At 36.0% G+C, this 22415-nt stretch overlaps 1 protein-coding gene across 1 annotated transcript in view; it reads left to right on the plus strand.

Annotated features, from left to right (window-relative positions):
• ARAP2 (ArfGAP with RhoGAP domain, ankyrin repeat and PH domain 2) overlaps positions 1 to 22415 on the plus strand; it is a 105546-nt gene that overhangs the window by 28171 nt on the left and 54960 nt on the right. The window contains exon 9 of the mRNA XM_041402880.1: positions 21258 to 21373. Coding sequence (XP_041258814.1) covers positions 21258 to 21373 — 116 coding nt within the window. The remainder of the gene's footprint in view (positions 1 to 21257; positions 21374 to 22415) is intronic.

Consider the following 22415-nt stretch of genomic DNA (forward strand, 5'->3'; position numbering starts at 1 on the left):
TTGTGAATGTTCATTGTTAACAAGCCACTTTTCCTTTCAGGACTTATGCTTTTTGAATTTTATGCCCCTGAATATTTTTGAATGGTCCTTGTGAATGTTCTGAGCTTTTTTGATTGAGGAGTAAAGATATCCAGACTTGTGGAGGAATTTCTCCTCCAGAGTGATAGGTCATTTGAAATTAGTTATGTTCCTCTTGAGTGTTGCAGTACTAGGCATCAAATTTTTGCTTTTTCCCTTTGTTCTTACTCACATATAATTGGAACATCTTTATTGCCTCCAGTAGCGTTTTGACCTTCCTCTGTTGACGTGGGGCACACCAAGCTCTGCCCACTGTGTTGAGTCAGTTTTTCTGAATGTATGTTGATACAAAACAGAGCCGTTTACTCTTGAAGGGTTCTTGATTGCTCTTTTTGCATTTTCAGAGTGCAGATTGTATGATTCAGATCCCCTAAGACTGCTCTCCTCCCCCATCACTTTCTGTTTCTACAGATTTTTTAAAAAATTTTTTTTGTGTGTACACATGTGTTCTATTGTTTGTGCTGTTGTGTGGCATATTGTATCTGTTCTGCCCTTTCAACATCATGCATTTCAGAATTGCTTTAACTGATCATGAAAGCACATCCTTATCCAGCCCCTTTGCTAGATATTTATTTCCTTCTAATACATGGATGCTTTGCAAAGACCACGGACTGCAGTGCAGCAGAAGGCAAACCAAAATCAAGCCCTGAAACAGAATGGTTAGAAGTGCTGTCAGCCTGTTAACTCCTCCTGTGTGTATGAATATTGTAAACAATGGTGCAAAACCATCTTCTTCTCAAAGCCTACTTATCTAACACGCAGAAAATTCAAATGGTCCTGAGATGTTTCTTTGCAGATTCTGCATTTGAACAGTATCCTTTCTTTATGCAGTTTCTGGGTTTTTGTGAATCAGAAGAAATACCTTCCCTCTTTAGGCTTTCAAAGTCTGCAATTCTTTGGCTACCTCTTGGGTTTTAATTTCAAGCTGGAAAACAGAATGATTTTTACTGCAGTGCTGAAGAAAACCATCACAGTGCAGCAGTAATCCATTAGAGGGCGCTGTTGATCCAAAAATCCTTCCCTGACTCAAGTTTGCAGTTGAGCCAGTAATTATTAGGCAAATCTGTCCGGGGATGTCCTCAAATCCTGTTCATATTGGAATTCACATCCATACTAGACTCCCGGAGAGCCTTAGAGGGGTTTATTATAACTGCAGTGCTAAAAGACACCTATTTAGACTTCTTACAATGTTGAAATGAGATTGGATTGAGATTATTCATTGATTTCTAATAAACTTGATAGAGGAGAGTCTGCTGTTACTTTAAAAAAAAAATCTTCAGTGTTAAAAGTGGAGAAGATCCTAAGCCAAATGCCAAATTGTAACTTTACTGCCATGAACTTTGTGAAGTTCAGATTGAGATCAGAACATCATGTCTGAGGCCTCTTTCTAGTTAAAAAGTGATTAGTTTAGCTTGAACTTGTGGCAGTGATATAGTGCTAGTACAGAACCATCAATTTCTTTGACTTATGTAGTGTAAATTTCTTAAACTTCCTCTCTTGAGCAAAAGTGAAAAGTAAATCGTACTGGATCAATTTGTTCAACCTGCAACTTGCTGAAATTCCCATTTCTGTTTCAAAGTAATTCATGCTTAGATAAAAAAATGTCATCTGATCATTCATGGCAGTTCAAACATTGGCTTGAAATGTCAGTCTGCAGTGGCAGTGCCAACCTTCCCTTGGTTACCATCAGAAGGGGTCTGACAAATGCTTGTCTGGTCTGCTTGAATATAACCTTTGTAAGGTTATATTTAAGATTTACTGGTATCTAACATCGGGGAGAGCCTAGATGTCATAGTGTTTGTGCTAGGATTTGCCTTTGAAAAGAGAAATTGGGATAATCTTGTTACTCCTTTGGGTGGTTAGAAGTATTTATCTGGGATATTTGAGGAAACTTTGCTAAATATAAAGATGGGGTACTGGTATGGCTGTGTGCTGTAATAATTTGTGACATGTTTTCTCCATGCCTGACTCCAAGCTAAAGCTAGAATGGTGATGAGTATTCTCTCTGTTATGTATAAGCAATAATATACATTAGTTATTAAAAAACCACTTGTTTCATTTTGGCTCAATGTTCCTATTGATTTCAGAGGGTGTTTTCTTTTGAGAAAGATTTAAATGATTTGCTCTGTGGCAGATGGAAATGTTTATTCATGTTGAATGAACCAGTAAGGGTGCCTAGTAATTTTAATTTCTTCTGTAATGCTAATGGTGCATTTAAAGCAAAACTGGACAATACCAAAGGATGTATTATGAGAAAGGATATTAAATAGGCAGAAAATGGCAAAGGGAGGGATAATGTAGAGAACTGATCCAAGGATAGCTGAAAGGACAAGCCAAAGCTGATGCTTGAGATTGGCATCTTGAAAGAGAGGAAGTGATGTGAATGTCAGTGGAAGGAAGCAGAAGGGATGTGTGCATGAATCTCTGTCTGCATAAGAGCAGAGATATGTCCCTATCTCTGTTAAGAAATACAGGCTTAAAGGGAAACATTTTTGAGCAGCCTGATCTAGTGAAAGGTGCCCCTGTTGGATACGTGTTTCAGGGGGATTGCATTAGATAATCTTTAAGGGTCCCCTGTTACCCTAACCATTCTATGGTACTATGAAATACATATTGAATACATGCATACAATGCCAGAGACCTTGTGGTTGGGATTCAGGGGCAGACTTGGAAGTCTTTTGGTATACAACAATGGGAATTTATAATGATACTCTGCAAAGAGGATTGTTTATTAGGAAATGTTCTGGTTTTACCTGGAGAAAATAGTATCCTGATCCTAATAATCAAGAACATGATGAATGAGAGAGGAATCCTTTTTAAAAAAAAAGTATCTCTTAAGAACAGTCAAAAGTGTTTACAATGGAAGGTTATCAAAGAAGAACAATTAAATGAAGTCCTCAAGATGAGTAGTAATGATTGGTTGTCATACTAAAGCATCATGAGAAATTCTTTTTAATGTATGTAGATTCTTTGGTGTATCATCAAGATTATGTTTGTGAATATAATGTACAGCAGTGAAGACCAGAGCATTTCTGAGGCAATGTAGACAACATATCTTCACATATTTGTTCCACAAACTTAGGTACAAACATATGTTAAGATCATCCTAGAATCATCATAAAATGTCTTGGGTTGGAAGGTACCTCAAAGGTCATCTAGTTCCAGCCTTCCTGCCATGGACAGGGATGCCACCCTCTAGACCAGGGTACTCAAAGACCCAACCAACCAACCCAGCCTTGAAGGCTTCCAGGGATGGGGCATCCACAGCTTCTCTGGGCAACCTGTTTCAGTGCCTCACCACTTTCACAATAAAGAATTTCTTTCTAATATCTAATGTAAACCTACTCTCTTTCAGTTTGGATCCATTCCCCCTTGTCTGTCCCTACGTGCTATTGTAAAAAGTCCTTCTCCATCCTTCTTTAGGTACTGAAAGGCTGCAGTTAGGGTCACCCTAGAGCCTTCTCTTCTTCAGGCTGAACAAACTCAATTCTCAGTCTTTCCTCACAGGAGAGGGCGCCATCTCTCTAATCAACATGGTGGACCTCCTCTAATGGGTCTGTGTCCTTCCTGTGCTGGGACCCCAGAGCTGCTGCAGCCCTGCAGGTGGGGTCTCAGCAGGGCAGAGGGACAGAATCCCCTCCCTCCCCTGCTGCCCACGCTGCTCTGGATGCATCCCAGGACACGTTTGGCTCTCTGGGCTGGGAGTGCCCATGGCTGGGGCCTGTCCAGCCTCTCACCCACCAGCATCACCAAATCCTCCTTGGCAGGGCTGCTCTGGAACTGTTCATCCCCCAGACTGGACTGATACTGGGGGTTGTCCTGACCCAGATGTAGCACCCTGTACTTGTTCTTGTTAAACCTCATAAGATTCCCATGTGCCCACATTTCACGTTTGTCCAGGCCCCTCTGGAGACCATCCTGTCTCTTGGGAGTTTCAGCTGCACCATTTGACTTGATGTTATCCTCAAATTTGCTGAGGGTGTATTTGATCCCTTCATCTGTGTCATTAATGAAGATATTAAGTAACACTGGTCCCAGTGCAGATCCCTGAGGGGACCACCTGTCATTGATGTCCGGTGGGTGTCTGAGCCATTGACCAGTGGTGTGACTTTCAATGTGGCTCTCCATGTACAGTCCACTCATCAAATCAGGGTCTCTGCAATTTAGAGAAGAGATGTTGTGAGGGACTGTGTCAAAGATTTTACAGAAACTCAGAAAAATGACATCTGTGACAATTCTGTTGTCCACCGATGTAGTCATTCCATCATAGAAGGCCACTAGGTTACTTAGGGAAGACTTTCCCTTGGTGAAGGCAAGCTGGCTGTCTCAAATCTCAGTCTTCTCCTCATCTGTTGTCATCAGACTTCCTTGATAGCATATGTGAATTCCATGTCATAATTAGTTAAAAATACCATAATATGCTATTGCAAATTTTTGTTTAGTTTGTAAATTCTGTTATTAACTTGCCAGGTTTGAAATCCATTACAACTCAATTAAGTAGATGTGGTTTCTGAATTCAGTCTATACTTCCTGTGGCAGAGCTCAGACAGGTAATGTCACAGAAGGATGTTTTTCTTTTTTGGTGCAGTGCCTATATAATAAAGAGCTAAGTTGTATAGATATCCTTCTGTGCAAGGTAACAGGTGGGGTTATTCTTTTGTCCAGACTGAAGGGGAGAAACAGTATTGCTGAGGACTGGGATTTACCTAATCTATGACAAGTATCATCAGATGAGCACTGGCAGTCACTTTATGATGATTAAAGTTTTCTCCTTGGTTGCAAAACTAAATAAAATGGATTAGTGTGCACCAAAGGAGACCAAGGAACATGTCTGCAATTCATTAATGAGCTTTGTAGCTGACACTGTAATGTTTAAAACTCCAAGCACTTAAAAACAAGTGATTCATCATAATGCATTTAGCTTGCAATAGCTGATCATGCAGGAAATGCATAGTGTTCATAAAGACAACAGTTTTGGCATTCATGGATTTCTGTAGTTATTCAGTGGGGATTTTTGGGATTGGTTGGTTTTACTTCAATCTGTGTTGGAGATCATCAGAATAAGGACCATTACAGCTTTTTGAAAATACCCAGAATTTGTAGTACCCCCTCCCTTTTTTCCTCTTCATAGTTTTTTAGCTTCCACACCTTTTTGTACAAATGCTTAATTGAACAATAGACACTTGCTCCAAAACTGTTCTTTTCTCCACAGCGTGGGCTGGAAATGGGAATAGTAGTTTGATGGCAGTGCAGAGAGAGTACGTTGGAATTGCTGTTGGACTACTAAAATAATTAGCCAATTGGAGTTTTTGTTAGTTATGAAAAGTGAATGGTTTAAAATAAGAATTATAGAGATGATCCTTAAAATACTAAGATCCTTAATATCATTGTAGCTCAAGTGACATTTTAATATTTTTGGGCCATAAATATTTTATTTTTCTTAGTCTGCGCTGATTTCTTGATGTTCTTTGTTGCAGTATGGTGTTGTTCAGGTAAGAAACATTATTTTCGATACTCCACTATCTTATATCTACAAATTCTATGCTAAATAAATAAACCATCCTTATAGCAAAGGAAGAGAATTTATGATTTACAGCTTAGTATGAATGTGGGGAATACCCCAGCGTGCTTTCTCAGCAGTAATTTCTGTCCCTAGTTAATAAATTGCTAGGCCAACAAATTTGAACTTAATCAACTCAGACTGAATTCTTACTACATGAAACACTTCAGTGTCATGGTTATTAAATTAAATTCTCTCAAATATTTTGCATACAAAATAATATCTTTTTAGGGATGGCATGTTTAAATCTCATTGATTTTAAAACCAATATCTTAGATATATTTCCAGAAAACTTCCTTCAAAAATTACTTCCATCTCAGCATGTGAGTCAGGACCCCTCAGAGATCCATCAGAATGATTCATTGATTGATTGATATCTAACGCTTTTAAAGAAACAGGTGAAAAATCTTACATGCACTGAAGAGCAGAAGAAATCAGGTTTTTGTTACCTTCACTTAGGATGGAAGGTTGTCAAAACACTTGGCTGTGGGTGTCCAGAGAACCATTTGAACAGGCCTGGACAATGGTTGAAAGAAAAATATATTCAGGAAAGTATATGGAAAGCTATGAATCAGGAAATAAATGCAGAAATAATCTTGCTTGTATTGTGAGTCATGCCTAGTGATGTACATTAGTATGTTTTGAGCATTTCAAACAATTTTTATTTGGTTTGCCTTGTTTTTCTTGGTCCTTTTTTCCCCTCATGGTAGACCTTTTTATTGCACCTCCGTGGCATTTTCAATAAATTTACTTTGAAAAAAAAGGTGACCCAACTAATGCAATGGCTGAGGAGTGTGTTTTACTCATGGATATAAACATTTTCATTGTTCACTTTGTTATCCTTTTGGGGATTCTGGTATGCATTATTTAATTATTACATTAAATAGATTTTATGTCTATTTTTTGTTTAAGGTGAGTTAGGCTATTAAAAAATATTACGAAAAACTCCTGCTGCTGTCTGTGGATATGTCTCTCTTTCAGTTATCGCAAAATTGTTTGTCTTGTACCAGCCAATGTTTCCAAATTGTAGAGGTCTCTGTGCTCTGCAAGCAGGCAGAGAGGAGTCTATATCCCCTGTGGCATTTGCCCACATTTATCCTTGTCTGTGGTTTAAGTCCAGTATGCAGACCTGTGTTAGAGATATGAGAGTTGAAGTTTAAAAAAATATTTGAAGCAGAGTGGCTGCATTGGTATAACAAATATGGCTTTGTATCATGCTTCCTGGTTCACAATCAGCCTGTCTGGCACTTATTTGAGAGGCTCTGCAGGGTGTTGTATGTATGATGCTTATTCCAGCCAAGGGCTGTTATTCCTTGCCATGGGGTCATAAAGAAGTTCAAAGGCAGATAAAATGACAGCAGTCAGCAACAGCAGCTCAGTTCCTGCAACACAGGAGTAATTGCAGCCCATTATTATAATTGGCTGTCGCTTCTTTCCCCTGAAGGAGCTGAGCAGCTGCCAGTTTAGTGGGCTGCAAGAAAACTGATGAGATGGGAGATGGGGGTCACAACAAAAGTTGAGAAACTGATCAAGGCAAAATTCATTAGTCCCCAGTAGCTGTAAGAGAAGGGAAGGAGACAGTGGTGTGACTGGTCATCACTGATACCCATGTGGGAGATGGATTCTGACTTCCAGGTTGGTTTGTTTCACCTTGCACTTCTTTTTTTTTTGTATTTTTCACAAAGAGAAGCAAGGGCGATTCTACGATCTTTCATCTTATTTTGTACAAAACAAACGAACCACACAGCAGAAGGCAGGAACCTCTTTGTGGGACTTAGTTAGAAAGGTTTATTTCAGCCTGAATAAGTGCATCAGTTGGTTTTTCATATGTGCTGCAGCTAAAAGGGGGATGATGTACAACTTGTTTAATTTAACAACGTGTTGATGTTGACAATAATGATCCTTAGGTACTTGCTTATGGTAAAATGTACTATTAGCAGCGTAAAATGTGTCTTTATTGGTGTTCTCAGCAATAAATGCTAATGTAGAAATAGCATGACATGTAGGAATGAAAGAGCTACATCTGCACAAACTGTGTAGATGTAACTTCTGTGTTTCAGAAGAAACAAAATGTTTCTTCATCTGTCTCTCACTGATGTGGTATGGAATATCAGAAACATATTTCTTAATATGTACAAGTGGAGATGTAGGGGAATTTTACAGGGAGAAGAAAAAGTAAAGGTTAATAGAGTGCACTGTAGATACAAAAGCAGAGGATGTTATCACAGTTCTGTATGATTCTGTGGTGCTCTTCAGGTCTTCTATTGGTGCAGGTCTTTTATCCTCACACCGAAATTTGATTCTCCTATACTGCACATAGATCTATTTGAAAATGAACCTGAAGAGGCATGTGCAGATTTTGTTGTAGCTGCCCATCTTTTTAAATAGAAAAGGTAAAGATGCATTGCATTTTCAGTATTTATGGGACTGTATAAGGAAAGCTGTTTCTTGTAGGATCTGTACACAGATACCTGGGGTGAATTTCCATCTCTTTGAATGTCAGTTGGAGCTTTGCCATTCATGTCAATTGCCAGTTTTTCACTTCAGTGCAGTATTTTATTTCATTCCTGAATTCTTCTTCATCGTAGTTTCTTAAATGACACGTTCATGCTGAGAAAATATACCTTCTTGTAAGTTTAGTGTGTTTCCAGATTGCAGCCACCCATTCCTACTAATATGGAAAGGCTTTTTGGTAGATTTCCTGTTCTTAAAAATTGTAGCATGTTACAACTCTCCTCACCCACGAACGGTACAAAATACTGCTGCTGGGTTTCTGAATATCCTAAATGTGAGTGATTTTGTAATTCTAGTTCTATTTTTACTGTTTGTGGCATTCTCTTTTATGTGTTATCTTGACGGAGTCATTGCAATTTTGATGCAACTTGTGTGTGCTGAGATGGATCTGCATAGTTTCAGTTATGAGCCAGAACAGTGTTTTTATTACTGTGCCTTCCCCGTGGCATGAAATGGGTTCAGTTTGCTGCTCTCTAGGTCAGGATGTTGCTGTATGATCCGCCTGTAAGTCAGTGCTTCCCTGTTTGCTTTGGTCACTTTCCATGAACAAATTGCCACTACAGGTGCTGCTCTTCCCTAAACCACTGATATGTAAAGGCATCTTGACTAGTCTGAACATAGTAATATGTGTTTCAGAATTTTTTAAAATTTTTTTTTATTACTGTGTGATTTTGAAGGCTATTCTAGCACAACATCTGGGAAAGAAAGAAGTTGTAGTCTAGGCCTGTTGCCCCTACCCAAGAATGTGCTCTGAGGCACGAGTTAACATTGCTGTTGACAAGTTTCGTTTTTTCAGTTTCTCATTAAATTCAGGTGAGTGAGATTTATTTCTTGCTCGTAAGGATTTGGGCATGAGTGAGAGACTTGAGAAGTGAAACGAATGTAGTAGACAGGTGCAATCAGGATGCTACAAAGGAGCCGTGTATCTGTAGCTTATTGTGGCTCCTAAAAAACCTTCCTGAATTGTTCAGTGGGTGACAACAGGAAGCTTAATGAAACAAGCAGGAGATAAATGTGTAAATGGAGATAATTTGTTAAAGATTTAATTTTTAGTGTTCTTTCTATTAACTAGCTGTCGAGATAGTAAAACAGAGTGTAAAGTTTGTTTGAAATATGTATGTGGAGGGCTTTTTTTAAAGGATTTTGGTTTCTTTCTAACTTCTAATCTGTTGAAGTACATTTTTTAGAGAATGGTTGCTCCATATTTTTACTAATAATTTGTCTTTCTCTGTTAGATATTAGCCTTTGCTCCTCGTTATGAAGAAAATAATTTAATTGAAATCTTGAATTTACTTTATTTTTACATAAGGCGCTTTTAGCTCAAAATTTGTGATGGGAGGTGATAGTCATTAAAATATTACATTACATTCATTATGGCAAAGGCACTGTGTTTGTTTGGAAGGGTGTATTAATTCTACACACAGTCCTGAAACATAAGTATAGTGCAGATATTTTAAATCCAGATCCTTCTTTAGCTGTCACAGGTGCCCATCTTAGCTTTGATCATTGTAAAATCAATATTTTAAAAAGTCACTAAAATCCAATGGCAGTGGCTTTTATATGGACTCATAATAAAACTTATTTACAATGGATTTACTAGGAATTCAGTAATCTCTGTAAGCATTTAATACTATAACCACTTCACTATTTAAGTAGTGAGAAGTGGATTGCTTATTTGTAAACTGTTATTACTTCTTGAAACTCCCTTTTATGTATTTGCTTTTATATTTTTTTATGTGACATCACTACCTTTATGGCATAAAGTCTGGGCAAGTATGAAAGTGAATAGCTGCTAAGCAGTAGCTCTGTGTATCCATAAGTGATTTTGCTTTACAGAAATTCAAAACAGTTTCTCCGTGTTTATCTGCTATTTTCATCTTTGTCACAGAAACAAATTAGTATGAGTGAATCTAAAGCCAGCAGAACAAAATACTTTCTTTATAAACAAAAATAAAGAAACCAATCCCTCAAACAAACAAAACCCTAAACACACCCCACTCTATTTTTGGCTGAACCAAATGTAAGGAGGATGTTTTCTCAGGAGACATAATGCTGAAATGACTGAGTGAGTTAGGAAGGATTCAATTTATAAAAAGCTATGGTGCAACGTTGCTGTTGTCATGGCATCAGCCTTCTCTTGGTCCAGGCACAGAAGAATGTATGGTAAAACTGTTGGTGCTGCTGTCCCTTCACTGTTTTAGAATAAGTGTCACAGAAGTGGGAAGAACTCACAAATCATAATGTGGCCTCCTTAGGTTGCTGTTTCTAGGCATTAGTGGTAAGTTTATACTTCACATTGGCTTCTAGGAAAGGTCTGAACCTCCATGAAGTCTGGGGCATGCTTCAAAGTTAACAAATAGAGTGTACACTCTCAAAATTTAGATCTTTTATGAAATATTTATTTATATATTTCAGAAAGAAAAACATCTTTTTGGTTTAGGTAGTCGAAAAATTTCTGAATTTCAAATTTTAAATAAATCTGAGATGTTTCTTTGCTGCAAAGCTGAGCATTTATTAAATAGATGAGTTTATACTGTCTGGCCAAAAGCTTTTGTGAGGGTCTATACTCTCCTTGGCTAATTTTTTCCTTTTAAATTTAAGATCATAATGTCAGCTGTTAAAGTGAAATATTTTTCTTCATGGCTCTCTAAGCAGAAGGTGTCTAAAATTCCCCAAGCTGGAAAAAGTGGTCAGCGCAGTCCAGAGCTCTCCATGTTTCATGTAATTCATCCATTTATTCTTATAATGGGTGTATGTGTGTGTTTTTAATATACACCATCTCAGAAGAGTAATTCAGTTTGATAGAATCAGAAACTTAAACTGCTCACTTTATCAGCATCAGCTGGAAAATCCCATGGGGATCCAGGTATGATAAAATGGGGTATGTTTGGAATATGTTCAGATAGCCATAAATACATTTTTTTAAAGATGTGGAAATGTCTATAATAATTAGTGCTCTTTGTATGGTACTCTAAAAACTGTTAAAACTTTTTTAAAAAATTAATTTCCCTTTGTAATTATTTTGAGCACTGCAGATTACTTGGGAGTTATGTTTGTGAGTAAAAGTTTTGGAAAACTTTCTCCATCAGGAAATGCTATTTTTATTGTGGTGATAGAAATGTTATGAATTATGTTAGTTATTAATTATTTCTACTTGTGAAATATCGCGTAAGAAAATTTAATTTCAATTTATTAAAGAAGAAGGTAGTTAAAAAAAAAGAAGTCTTCATATTTACTGTGAGGACTGTTTGTCTTAACACCTTACTGTTTGTAGTCATTGAGTAAAAGCACTGTGCTTGGTCATTGATACTTTTTTTGTCAGTATCATATTTGTTTATCACCATGGGCAATTTTTGGAGGAAAGCAGACACTCCATTATTTGGAGGATTTCTTGGTTCATTAGGGGAATTTTGCCAGTGGGGATGTCACAACAGTTTTCTCTCTTATCTAGTGACTACTGTACTAAAAGGCCAATCAGAAAGTTTTTAATTTTTGCATTACAAGTGTTGTAGATTTTAAGGTATTGCAAAAATGGTCACAATCTGTCCGTCCTGTAAGAGTTCACACACTTTTTAAGCAGTTTTTCTGGATTATGAATACATGACAAGATCTTTGGTGTCTATATAAAGCTTTGGAAAGTACATTGTAAGGATATGAATTCAGAAAATTAAAGCTATATGTGGTATCTTAAAATTCACTGATCCTTCAGGTCTCCAGAGAACAGTCTTGCTAAATCTTAGAAGGCCTCCATTTGTGAAGCACTTTCAAAGAAGAGTCCAGATGGCTACTTAAAATTGTAATAATATCTATGTTTAAAAATGTCCTTGTATGAACAGGAGTTGCTCTGGGTGCTTATTGCAGGGAAGTGTTTAAAATGGTGTGTGAATTTGAGATGGTGACTATAGGGATAGCTGTTTCAGCTAAATGAAAAAAAAACCCCAAATGGTGGAAGGTCTCAAACACTAAAATTGAGGAAAATTGAGGCATTTCCACATAATTTTAGAGTTTGCATATATTAACCTGGTATCCCTTTGGGATAAGAAAAAGATGTGAATTGAGTAGCAAGAAATGGGCTCTAAAATGGAATGAGTTTCTATGTGTTAGAAATTGCGCAACTTAAGGAACATGATTGCCTCTTTAAAGATGAGACAATGGTATGAATAGCTATTGGAATTAAAGGTGAAAGCCTTGAATATAGGCTGTACTTGCACCTGACAGGCTTTGACTTTTATTTATGTCATCTCATGTTTATTTATGTCATCCCATGATTTTTCGTGAAGGAGTAAAAATAAAGATCATGGCCCAGGCAGCTGCAGCGGCTTCAGCCTCTGCAGCTAATAAGGTGCCGATTTCTGAGTGAGCGCCATGCTGCAGAGAAGCCATGCTGGAAGGGAGTTACTGTAGTTGTTCAAACGGGAACTTTGCCTACCCTTGTCTTCTGTGTGTGTGGTGAGGGACATAACACAGAAAGCAGGTTTGTCTCTCTTGCTTGGGTACCTATCAGGGTATTTGGGAAGATGTCAAGGAAGGTTTTGTGTGCAGTATTACCAGCTTGCTTTTGGTGGTTGGTTTTGTCTTGCGTGCCTCAGTTGTGAGACTCTTGCTTTCCTAGTATGTTGAGTGACAAGAAAAAGAAGGCGTGTGTCTGAAGAATGGAATATGGTTTGAATCACACTTGCTGTGATTCAGAAAGCTGAGTTCTGAATTGTGGAATAGTTGAAGAATTCAGGTCCTTGGGGCAAATGACTTATGGTACCTTTATGTCAAGAATTCTACTTTCCATGAATAACTTTAAACTGCTTTGTGTTAAAATGTACATCTTCATGTAGAATTCAGGTTCTTATATTGAACTTGCACATGTTGTTTCTGAAGTACATAATTTGCATACATACAAATTATTTGTAATGGCATTGTTGAAGCATGGAATGTTTCTTCCCTTTTAACGTGTTTCAGCACAAGTGAGAAATATGTATATTTGGAATTATGATCTTTTCTGTAGCCTCTGTTGTCTTCTTCTCTCTTTGTTTTTGAAGACTAAGAAATAGAAACGATCAATTTATACGTTTGTGTTTGTGGCTGGCGACTTTGAACATCCCCTTCCAGATTGCATCATCTTGTCTCCATTCACTGTGACCATACATTAAAGCCTTTTCTTATAGGACTGGGCAGTAAAGAAGTGGGGAATGTAGACTCTGTGTTCTCTGTTCTGATCTACTTTCCTTAAGTCTTGCTAGGTCCTGAAGATTAATTGGCTGCTATTACATTGAAATTGATGGAAGCCAAGGATCTATCTAGAATAAGAGCTTACTTGGGGTTACATGGGGAGACAGATGCTCCTGTGTTACGTAAACCTAATTTTTTTTAAGAACTCAGCTAAAAACCTTTGATAACATTACCTCAATTACAGATTTGTGTACCCCTCTAATCATGGGAAAACTGGTCTTATTTCTAAGACCTTAATTTCATTGATTGTGATATTGTGCAGTAGATACTATGATATGCTATTTCCTTTCACAGGATCACTGCCTCTTTCAGTGCATTGTCTATTTAATAATTGTTTGGTAATTTTAATTTCTTTTCATGATGTAGCCCATGCCTTTTTTGTAGCACACTGTTGAAAAGTGCCTTACATTCAGGTGATTCCTTCACTGATAAAGGAGTGTTCTTTGAGGAGCAATGAGGGATTTATTTTTCAGTTCCTGTAAGGTAAAGGAACACAATTGTCTCCTCCATGTGACCTCAGAGTTTTGAGAAACAGAATGAAGAATTGAAATATCCATATATTTAGCATTCTCTGTTTTTCCAGTCCTTTATGGGTGGTTGGGAGGGAATAGTTCTCTGTCAAACTATACCTGCTCAAAATACTGCTTTCATAGGTCTTGGCTGGAGTTCCAATTGCTCAGCAGTTCTGCAAATCAAACCCTAGAGCATAAAGTCAGATCCTAAGAAATGAAAAACGTGCAGTGAAATGACTGTATGCTAAGGCTTTGATTTACACTGAGTAGAAACTGGAAAAGGAAAAGATAAGAGCTAACTCTCCAGTATCGTATTCAGTCACTACAATTATGTGATCCTCCTCATCTTTTTTTTTTTTTTGTATTTTGCAGCCTATAAAGGAAGGGAGCTTTCATCTTCATGTGTCCTAGATCCATCCCATACAACAAGCAAGGCATGGGCCTGATGATGCATAATCAAGCAATATAAAATTGTATTGGTATTGCAAAATACATACACATAACTGCTGAAGTGAGGATTCTGAATTGCTCCTGTAGTAAGTGAATAGAGAGATCTGTAACTTAAATTAGAAGTAACATCTAAGGTTGTAACTACCTTAGAGTGTTCATCAGGAATGCATTTTTTAAAGTAATCTCTTAGTTATTCCCACTTCCTATGTACTGGCTTTCATCATAGAGCCATCTCAGAGTACAGGTATTACATTAAAAAAAAAAAATAATGATATGGAATGATACAGAGAGGGATGTATTCCAGCAGTATACTCCACTGCAGTCCACTCCACTGCAAAATACTCCACTGCAGGCATGCTTACTACATGGCACTGTCTAGAGCTAGTCTAAGTGGCCCTTCTTGTCATTTCCTGTCTTCCTTCTTTGTAACCTCCAAATGGATGCCAGGTTGTCATTACAATTTTTTTTTTTTCTCTCAAAAATAGCGTGAATAATTTTCATTCTCTAATGGGGGAAAGTATTTTCCTTAGTTAAGTGAAGAACTTAAAACTGATGATCTGACTACCTCACATATCATAACAGATGAGCACTCATCTACAGAGCTAACATGCACAGACAAGTGGAATTCTAGCATCTCCTTGCTCATCAGGTCTTGAGTTAGCAACCTTCATGTTCTTTTTAACATTATTTTTTGAGTGTGTAATTATTTACTGTGTGCTTTACTGTGGTTGTATTTTGGGACCTCATTAGAACACTGTAAGGCAGTGTACCAATGTGGGGTTTGTATTACAATCCACAATATGTAACTATCACTGGAAATCTATATTAAAAGGTTTTGGGCTGTGATGAGGGATGTAGAGAAGCCTGATGAAAAATAAATAGGGGTGCTAAGCTCAGTACATATAGAAGGAGAAGTAATCAGTACAAACTTGTGTAAACTTAATATCATCAAAGCAATTTGCATTACTAGTCACTCTTCCTTAAAATCTTTAATATGTAAAAAGGTCTTAATTTTTCATTAATGTGGAAGCCAGATTTTTCCCATATTTCTGTTGCAGAAATTAGCCCTCCTTAATAGCTGGAAAGGCTGAAGTATAATGCCTTCAAATAATGAGGAGAGGAAAGAAACTATGAATGCTTCATCTGAATGATTCTAGTTACTGGCTTTTACTCTCTCTGGAATAATTTGATTGTTTGGAAGAAATCAAATACCATGGGGTAAGAATGAAGGAAAAGACTAAATCATCATGCTAATTGTGTTAAGGGAATTTTCAGATCTTGCAGGAATAGTGTAGTTGTCACAAACTTCGTGGTAACTTCCCCAAGGTAAATCTAAAGAGCTGTTGCAAATTAAATGTAAATTCAAGGAACCATGTAAGGTCCTGTTTTGGAACTCTTATCAAAGATACTGTGATTAAAGGTCGAGAATGTTCTGAGTATGGGCAGGAGGATAAGAGTAGTTTTAGAAATATGATTAATCTTTTTATAAATTAGGTTGGTGTGAAAGATGGCTGTTAAAATGGAAAAAAATAAGTGTGCATTTATAAACACATATATTTGTGTGTGTAAATATATCTTTATATATAGTATAATGTTCTTGATTTGTTGCCTCTTGTCAGTGTTAGATATCTATCTATCTGTATGCATGCACACACTTGAATATTGCAATCAGTGTTAGATATCTATCTGTATGCATGCACACACTTGAATATTGCATGTTCTGAAATCTGACAGCCAAAGACAAAAAAAAAAGCAAATGCGCCTTGATCTGATAATACACAGGAAGGAGACCAATGTGCAGTGAGAATACTCAGTTGATGTAGAATTTCCAAAAGTGTTGTGTTCCCACCGTATATCAGTGCTATTTCTGTACTTCTGTGTTCTTTTTACTTCAAAATAAACTGCAAGCATATATTTATATATTAAGGTGTATACTTATGTGTGTATATGCATGTGTGAGTATGTAGAAACATAGTCTCTTGAACTCATGTCAGCAATTTTCCTTTTTCTCCGCTGTTGCTGTTATCCAGTTAGTCCTCTACCAAAAAAGAAAGAGATAAAGTATGGATTGATATTTCTAATATGAAAGTAGTAGTTAATGAACCTTTTATTTTCAGTATTTATTTTATTTCAGTATTTTAAGTTAGTTAACTTTTTATGTGAAGAGTATGGGTAAAGATGTAATGGTGGCTGCATTTTTTTGGTTTCATTTCTCTGAGATGTTTTCCTGATGCAAAGATATTTTTAATCAACTTCATGCATTGGGGAGCTAATATTATGAAAGACAGTGCATGCAAAGACATGATAATAACTCCTGAAACAGTAAATGTTGAGGAACACAAGCAGCATCTCTAGAACTTCTGTGTTCAGATGAATTTTGGTTTGACTGAACCAGTAAGAATGTCAGCCATAGTGCTACTGCAACAAAACCAAGTGGAAGGGAAAAAATAGAAAGAAAAATAATTATACTTTCTAGGTAGGAGAAGAGCATTTTTAAATGTGCTGTTTTGTGGAGAAAGTGTGTTCACTGAGAGTCACAAGGTTCAGCCTCTGATTACAAATTTATTTATGATTTGCATGCAGAAAGGTGCCCAAGTCTGTCTTTTTAAGACAATGAAGTTAGGTGTCCAGCAGCTCTGACAATTTCATTTGTTCAGATATAGCTGGATGAGTTTATACATATATACTTTAGTGTCCCTTAGCCTTGGTGTTTATTTCTGTGTCTATAAAACAATGGTGGTAGGTTAGAAATGGTATAAGACTTGTTTTGAATCCCCTTGATAGATTAATCCAAAATAGAATTTAAGAAATGTTAGTAAAACCTGTCATGGGGCAGCTTTTGCCTGTGAAAAGATAATGCATAATAAAGAGGGCAGTTTTGTACACTGAGAGGCACTTTATAGATACGTGTTAAAGGTATGTTTAAAAATAAAACTTAAATAATTTAATGATTTATATACAGATGACAGGTTTTCATAGGTTATGTCTTTTTCAGACAGGGGTGATAATGACAGCAACATTCCCAGATTATAATCATTCACCCTTCAGGAAGGAATAACAGCTAATCAGAAAGTCAGTACTCATCTTAGTATTTTTAGCTAAGTATTTTTAGCTTAGTATTTTTAGTGAATACTTTTGATCTATTATTATATCTATAATTTTTTTTTTGATTTTTTAAAAAATCTCTTCTTGTCAACTAATTTTTCAACCTTTCTTAGAATTCATAAAGATAGTGTAACTATAGACATTTAAGTCGTATCTGTATTTAAATTAAAAAAAAACAAACAAACAAAAAAACCCAACCCTCATCTCTCTCTGTGCATTTTTGAGTCTTGAACTTTTCTTCCTTTGTCAGAAAGCGTAGTGCAGTTCAGTGTATCTGAAACAATGAGCTTTCAGTGGGTAGGAGCAAGACAATTCTTATTCTGAAAAGATACTGCTTGCTATTGCTGTCAATATTTTTTGTACAGTTCTTGAATAGCCCTATTGTCCTTCTGTGCACTCAAAGTGAATGAATTCATCTTTCAAAGTGGAGCACTTCTTTCTTCCCTGTACCAATTCCCACTTCTGTTTCTGAAGTAGGGAAGAAGACTGCACTCCTGAAAGCATACAATTCTGAGCACTGAAAATTAGATTCTAGTGTACCTGTCACTCACAAAGCCAGATTTATACCAGGTGTTGTGCAGTTACCCTAAGGAGTTGTTTTGGCCATTATGGAAATAACTTCACTCTAATGTACCAATGAAATAGCTTAATTTGCCACCATATTCTGTTCTGAAAAGTAGATTCAAATTTCTTAACATTTCTGACATTCCTCGCACTGAAATTCAGTATTGTAAGTTCTTATGCCCTTGCTGAATGTAAAGCATAATGAGTTATTGTTTCTTTAATGGGATTGTTCAGACACTCTGCATGTGTACAAATTTTGAAGGGTTGGTGCTGCACCTAAAGACTTTCAAATTTCACTTTGTTTCTAGAGTGCTTTCTTGGTTCTGTATTGTTAAATGCAGTACAACAAAGTTTGGTGTCTGTTTTCACGGATGTAAATATTTGTGTGTCATCTTCGTGTGGCAGGTTGCTTCCATGCAGCTTGCTCCGTTTTGCTTCAAGGAAAGGAGATGCAACCAGCTATTTGAAGGCATAAGAAAGAGTCTGAAAGGAATATAGAATAAATATTTTCAAGAAGGAACATTTTGGAATAAGTAGGTGAATGAAATTTAGTTAGCATTTCTTTCCTTTTATGTTCTGTAATGAAATTCTCAGTTGTCAGGCAAAAGTTTGAAAATTCTCAGTTATCTCAGTTATGTATATGGCAGTATACATATACAGAAGGACTTCCTTTTTTTACAACCAGTATTTGGGAAATATATTAAGTAAGATCCTGCAGAGACCTCAAAGCATGTTGTTATTGAGCTTTTTAATTCTTTGAGGATGTGTCTGTCAGTGGCTAGTAAGTATAATTTTCTTTGCTGCAACTGTCTGGGGACTTTTAAGTGCTTAGATTGCTGGAAGCTTTTTTTGGGAAGATGAGCATGTATCTTTTCGTATTTGCATTATTTTTATGACATTCACCAGTAGGAAGTGCCTAAAGGGAAGCTACTCTACAGGGGAACTTTGATCTGGCTAAATAAGGTAGTTATTATTTTGGTTGCTTTGTTAATCATTTACCTTCAGTGAACTTTAATCTGGAAGTGTATTGAACACCTTATAACCATGGCTTCTGGTGGTTTTTCAGCTGTTATTTAATAAACAAAGAATGCATTGTACTGTGCAGGTTCAAGGATGGGTGTATTACCTCTCATTTGAAAATCAGGATTTCTTAAGGCAAATTATTTTAATTAATTTGAAATACTTGAATCAACAAATGAGACTTGCAACCGACTTGCAACTCAGAAGCATAAACCATTTAATTCTACAAAGGTAATGGTTTTGGGTTGTTTTGGTTAGGTTTCTTTTTTTTTCATTTCACAATAGAAATTAAGGTTTTGTGGTTTTTTGTCCTCGGTCTTTTCTTTTTTACTATTTCACGCACCTCTTTTTCTCACTGGTGATGTGACGTTAAGAATGCTTCACTGCTACAGAGGGTGCTGTCAAGTTCACACTCAAAAGGAGGTTATTCTGCCCACTCTTTTCTCATAGAGGGTGAATTAGAGACTGTGTAGGCTTAACAGAACTCTCTTCTCTCTTCTGAGACAGGTGTGTCAGTATGAACCCCCTTGATTTACACACAAATGGAGTGGGGGCTGAAGATGAGGGGAGAGAATAAAAATGTCTAGGTTACAGGATAAGAAGGTAGAAGAAAAGGGGAAATATTTAAAAATATTTATGTTTTTTGTCTTGTTTTCTAAAATAAATTATATGAGAAGTGGCAAAGATAGGTTAGTTATTGAAAAACTTCTACATTTTATAAAGGTTTGTGTCGAAATCCATACCTAGTTCCCCACTGTTACTGTCAAAGGTAATGGCATGAAAAAAAAACACCCAAAAATTCTTAATAAGAAGTCTGGCAAGGAAACATTAGCTAACTTATCTCACAGTATATTTAAATAGTAAGAATTCTGTCATTCTAAAAATCCCATCTTTTAATGGATGTTATTATGCTTTTTGTGGCATTATTGTATTCCATGCCTTGTGTGATAAAATTGATACTTCTGCTTGTGTATAGACACACACATATATGTGGCTTTTGTCAGATTTAGCCTTAGCAGTCCTGGCTACAATGACAGTTTCATTTGCTGAAATAAGGAAATAAAATTAAAAGAGTTTTGTGAAGTATGCTCTCCGTGTAGGTCTTAGTGCTCAAAAATTTGTGAATCTTACAAAGAGAAACTTGTCAGTGATGCAGGTTTAAATATGTATTAACTAGAAAAAGAATCCTCTCTTCAGAGCAGGCAACTCTGAAGCTTTTACCCTTCAGTGCTTTTACTTTTATCAGTCTGTACCCAACTACTTGTTATGTGAGAGGTAACAGTGAACATGCAAATGTAAGATATACGAATTTGTCTCTTTGCTTGGGTGATACAGCTTGGTTTTATTTCTGATTTATTTACTGTTCTCAAGAAGTATGCTAATATTCCCAGAAATTAAATGTGTGGAAGTGACTGCCTTGAGATGAACATGTAAATAAATTTAAAGAAGTAAATGTTATTCCAGATATAAGAAATAACGTATGTCTTCATCTGATTGTCCAAAATCCATACATTTTGAGAGGCCCTCACAGGAGCTCAGTGTGAGCTTGCATTTTATTTCCCAATTCTGTCAATACAAAAATTTTTTTTAGTACATTTTTCCATGCATAAAAAATCCCCCAAATAATTTCACTTGTTTCACTTGTTCACTTAAGATAAAAATACTTTCTTTTAATGGAATCATAACTAACTCTTTGTCTGTTTTAGCTGCTGTATAAGACCTTTTTCAAAGACATGTTTAGTTCATGTTCTACATCAGAAACATGAGGAATCAAAGGTTTAAGAAAGAATTTTATACACATTTAGTTTGTTAAAACACTCAGTCTTAAAGCAAGAAAATCTGCTGTCAGTTAGAAGGATTTAGATTTATAAAATTTATTTAGACACTAAAGTATGATTTAAGCTAGATCCTTCCAGAATTTTGCATTCACATTTTAATGCAATCTATTGTTTAAACTTATTTTTTTATTCTTTTCTTTATTAATAGTTCGAGCATGCATTTTTACTCCTACCAACAATCAAGTAAGGTCATTCTAGCAGTTGGAAACTTATTGGTTGGATAAAATTTAGTGGAGGTTTGTTTATCCATTAATAAATTAGAAGTGGCTTATATTTTATGGCAAAGATGTCTGTTACTGATCTTGTTTTGTTTGGACCATGCTGAAATAATTTTTCTTTACATGTTTTATTCTTGAATGACAACCTTCTAAACCTTTATTGTCTTTTTCCTAGGACTTTAAGACAGGATTTGGTATCACTTTAATCCCTATGAATGTGGCAAATGTAAAACAAGTGGATCGGGCTGCAAAGCAATCTTTTGAAATAATAACTCCTTATAAAAGCTTTAGGTAAGAGCTTGAATATTTACTTTACAAAATATGCAATTACTAAGGCACTAAAGAAATACTGTTTTCATACTGCAGCACAATAGCTAGTTTGGATGGAAAGGTAATGTTTTTATTAAGGATGTCCAGCAATGTTTAGAAAAATGGGAATATTTTCTTTGATTTGTTCAGTGTGCTTCATCTGTTAGCTCCTGACTAGGCATATTATGTCCACAGATTTTTACTTATATGCAGCCTTCTTTGTTCATTCTGTGCAAGGGCAAAAGGAAAAAAAAAAAAAAAAAAAGAAATTAATTCCTCCAGTTTCACAAACTGACTTCATCCTAAAGAATAATAAACTTCAATAGTGAAATAATGCTGCATCCATTTAGTCATATGCATTTTATTTGAAAAGAAGCTTTCATGTGCTATCCCTTGCAGAAATCCTTGGTTGAAAGTAGTTGAAAGTTTCACTTTGGCTGATTGCTGAGACTTGTAATGATTTCTAAGAAAATGAAAGCACATGCTAATAAAAGCCTTTTGTTAAGTGTTGTAGTGTTTCTTAACTGAAATGTTGTAATGAAGGAGGAAATTTATTTGTTCTCCTGGGATTGTTAAATGTTAGGAAATACTTTCAGTCAGCTAGCAGGTAAAATACTCTTGATCAGCAATTTGAAGTTGTTGCTACTTGGTAGATAGCTGGTTTGATTTTTTTTCTTAAGAGATGACCATGTTCATGGTTTTTTTTTTTTACTATTTAATTTTTAAAAAGACGAATTTAAATGAAAAGCAAGTATTTTTTAAAATTCTCAGTAATTTTTTTAATTCCCAGTAATTTTTTTAATTCCCAGTCTCTTTTTAATTCTCATTTAATTCTCCATGTTTCCTTATGTTATTCTATGCTTTTGTTAAAGTTCAGTGTTTAAGTTTGGTAATTGGTAACATGAAAGGACTGAAATTAACTCAGAGATGTTGCATGAAAGTTACAAATGTGACATACCTTTTACTGGTAGTGGTTTTGTTGAAAACAGTGCTAAAACAGAGGGAGTTTCATTGAATTTAAAAA

Source organism: Onychostruthus taczanowskii, unplaced genomic scaffold, assembly GCF_017590055.1.
Source record: "Onychostruthus taczanowskii isolate IOZ18803 unplaced genomic scaffold, ASM1759005v1 scaffold2, whole genome shotgun sequence".
Lineage (NCBI taxonomy): Eukaryota > Metazoa > Chordata > Aves > Passeriformes > Passeridae > Onychostruthus > Onychostruthus taczanowskii.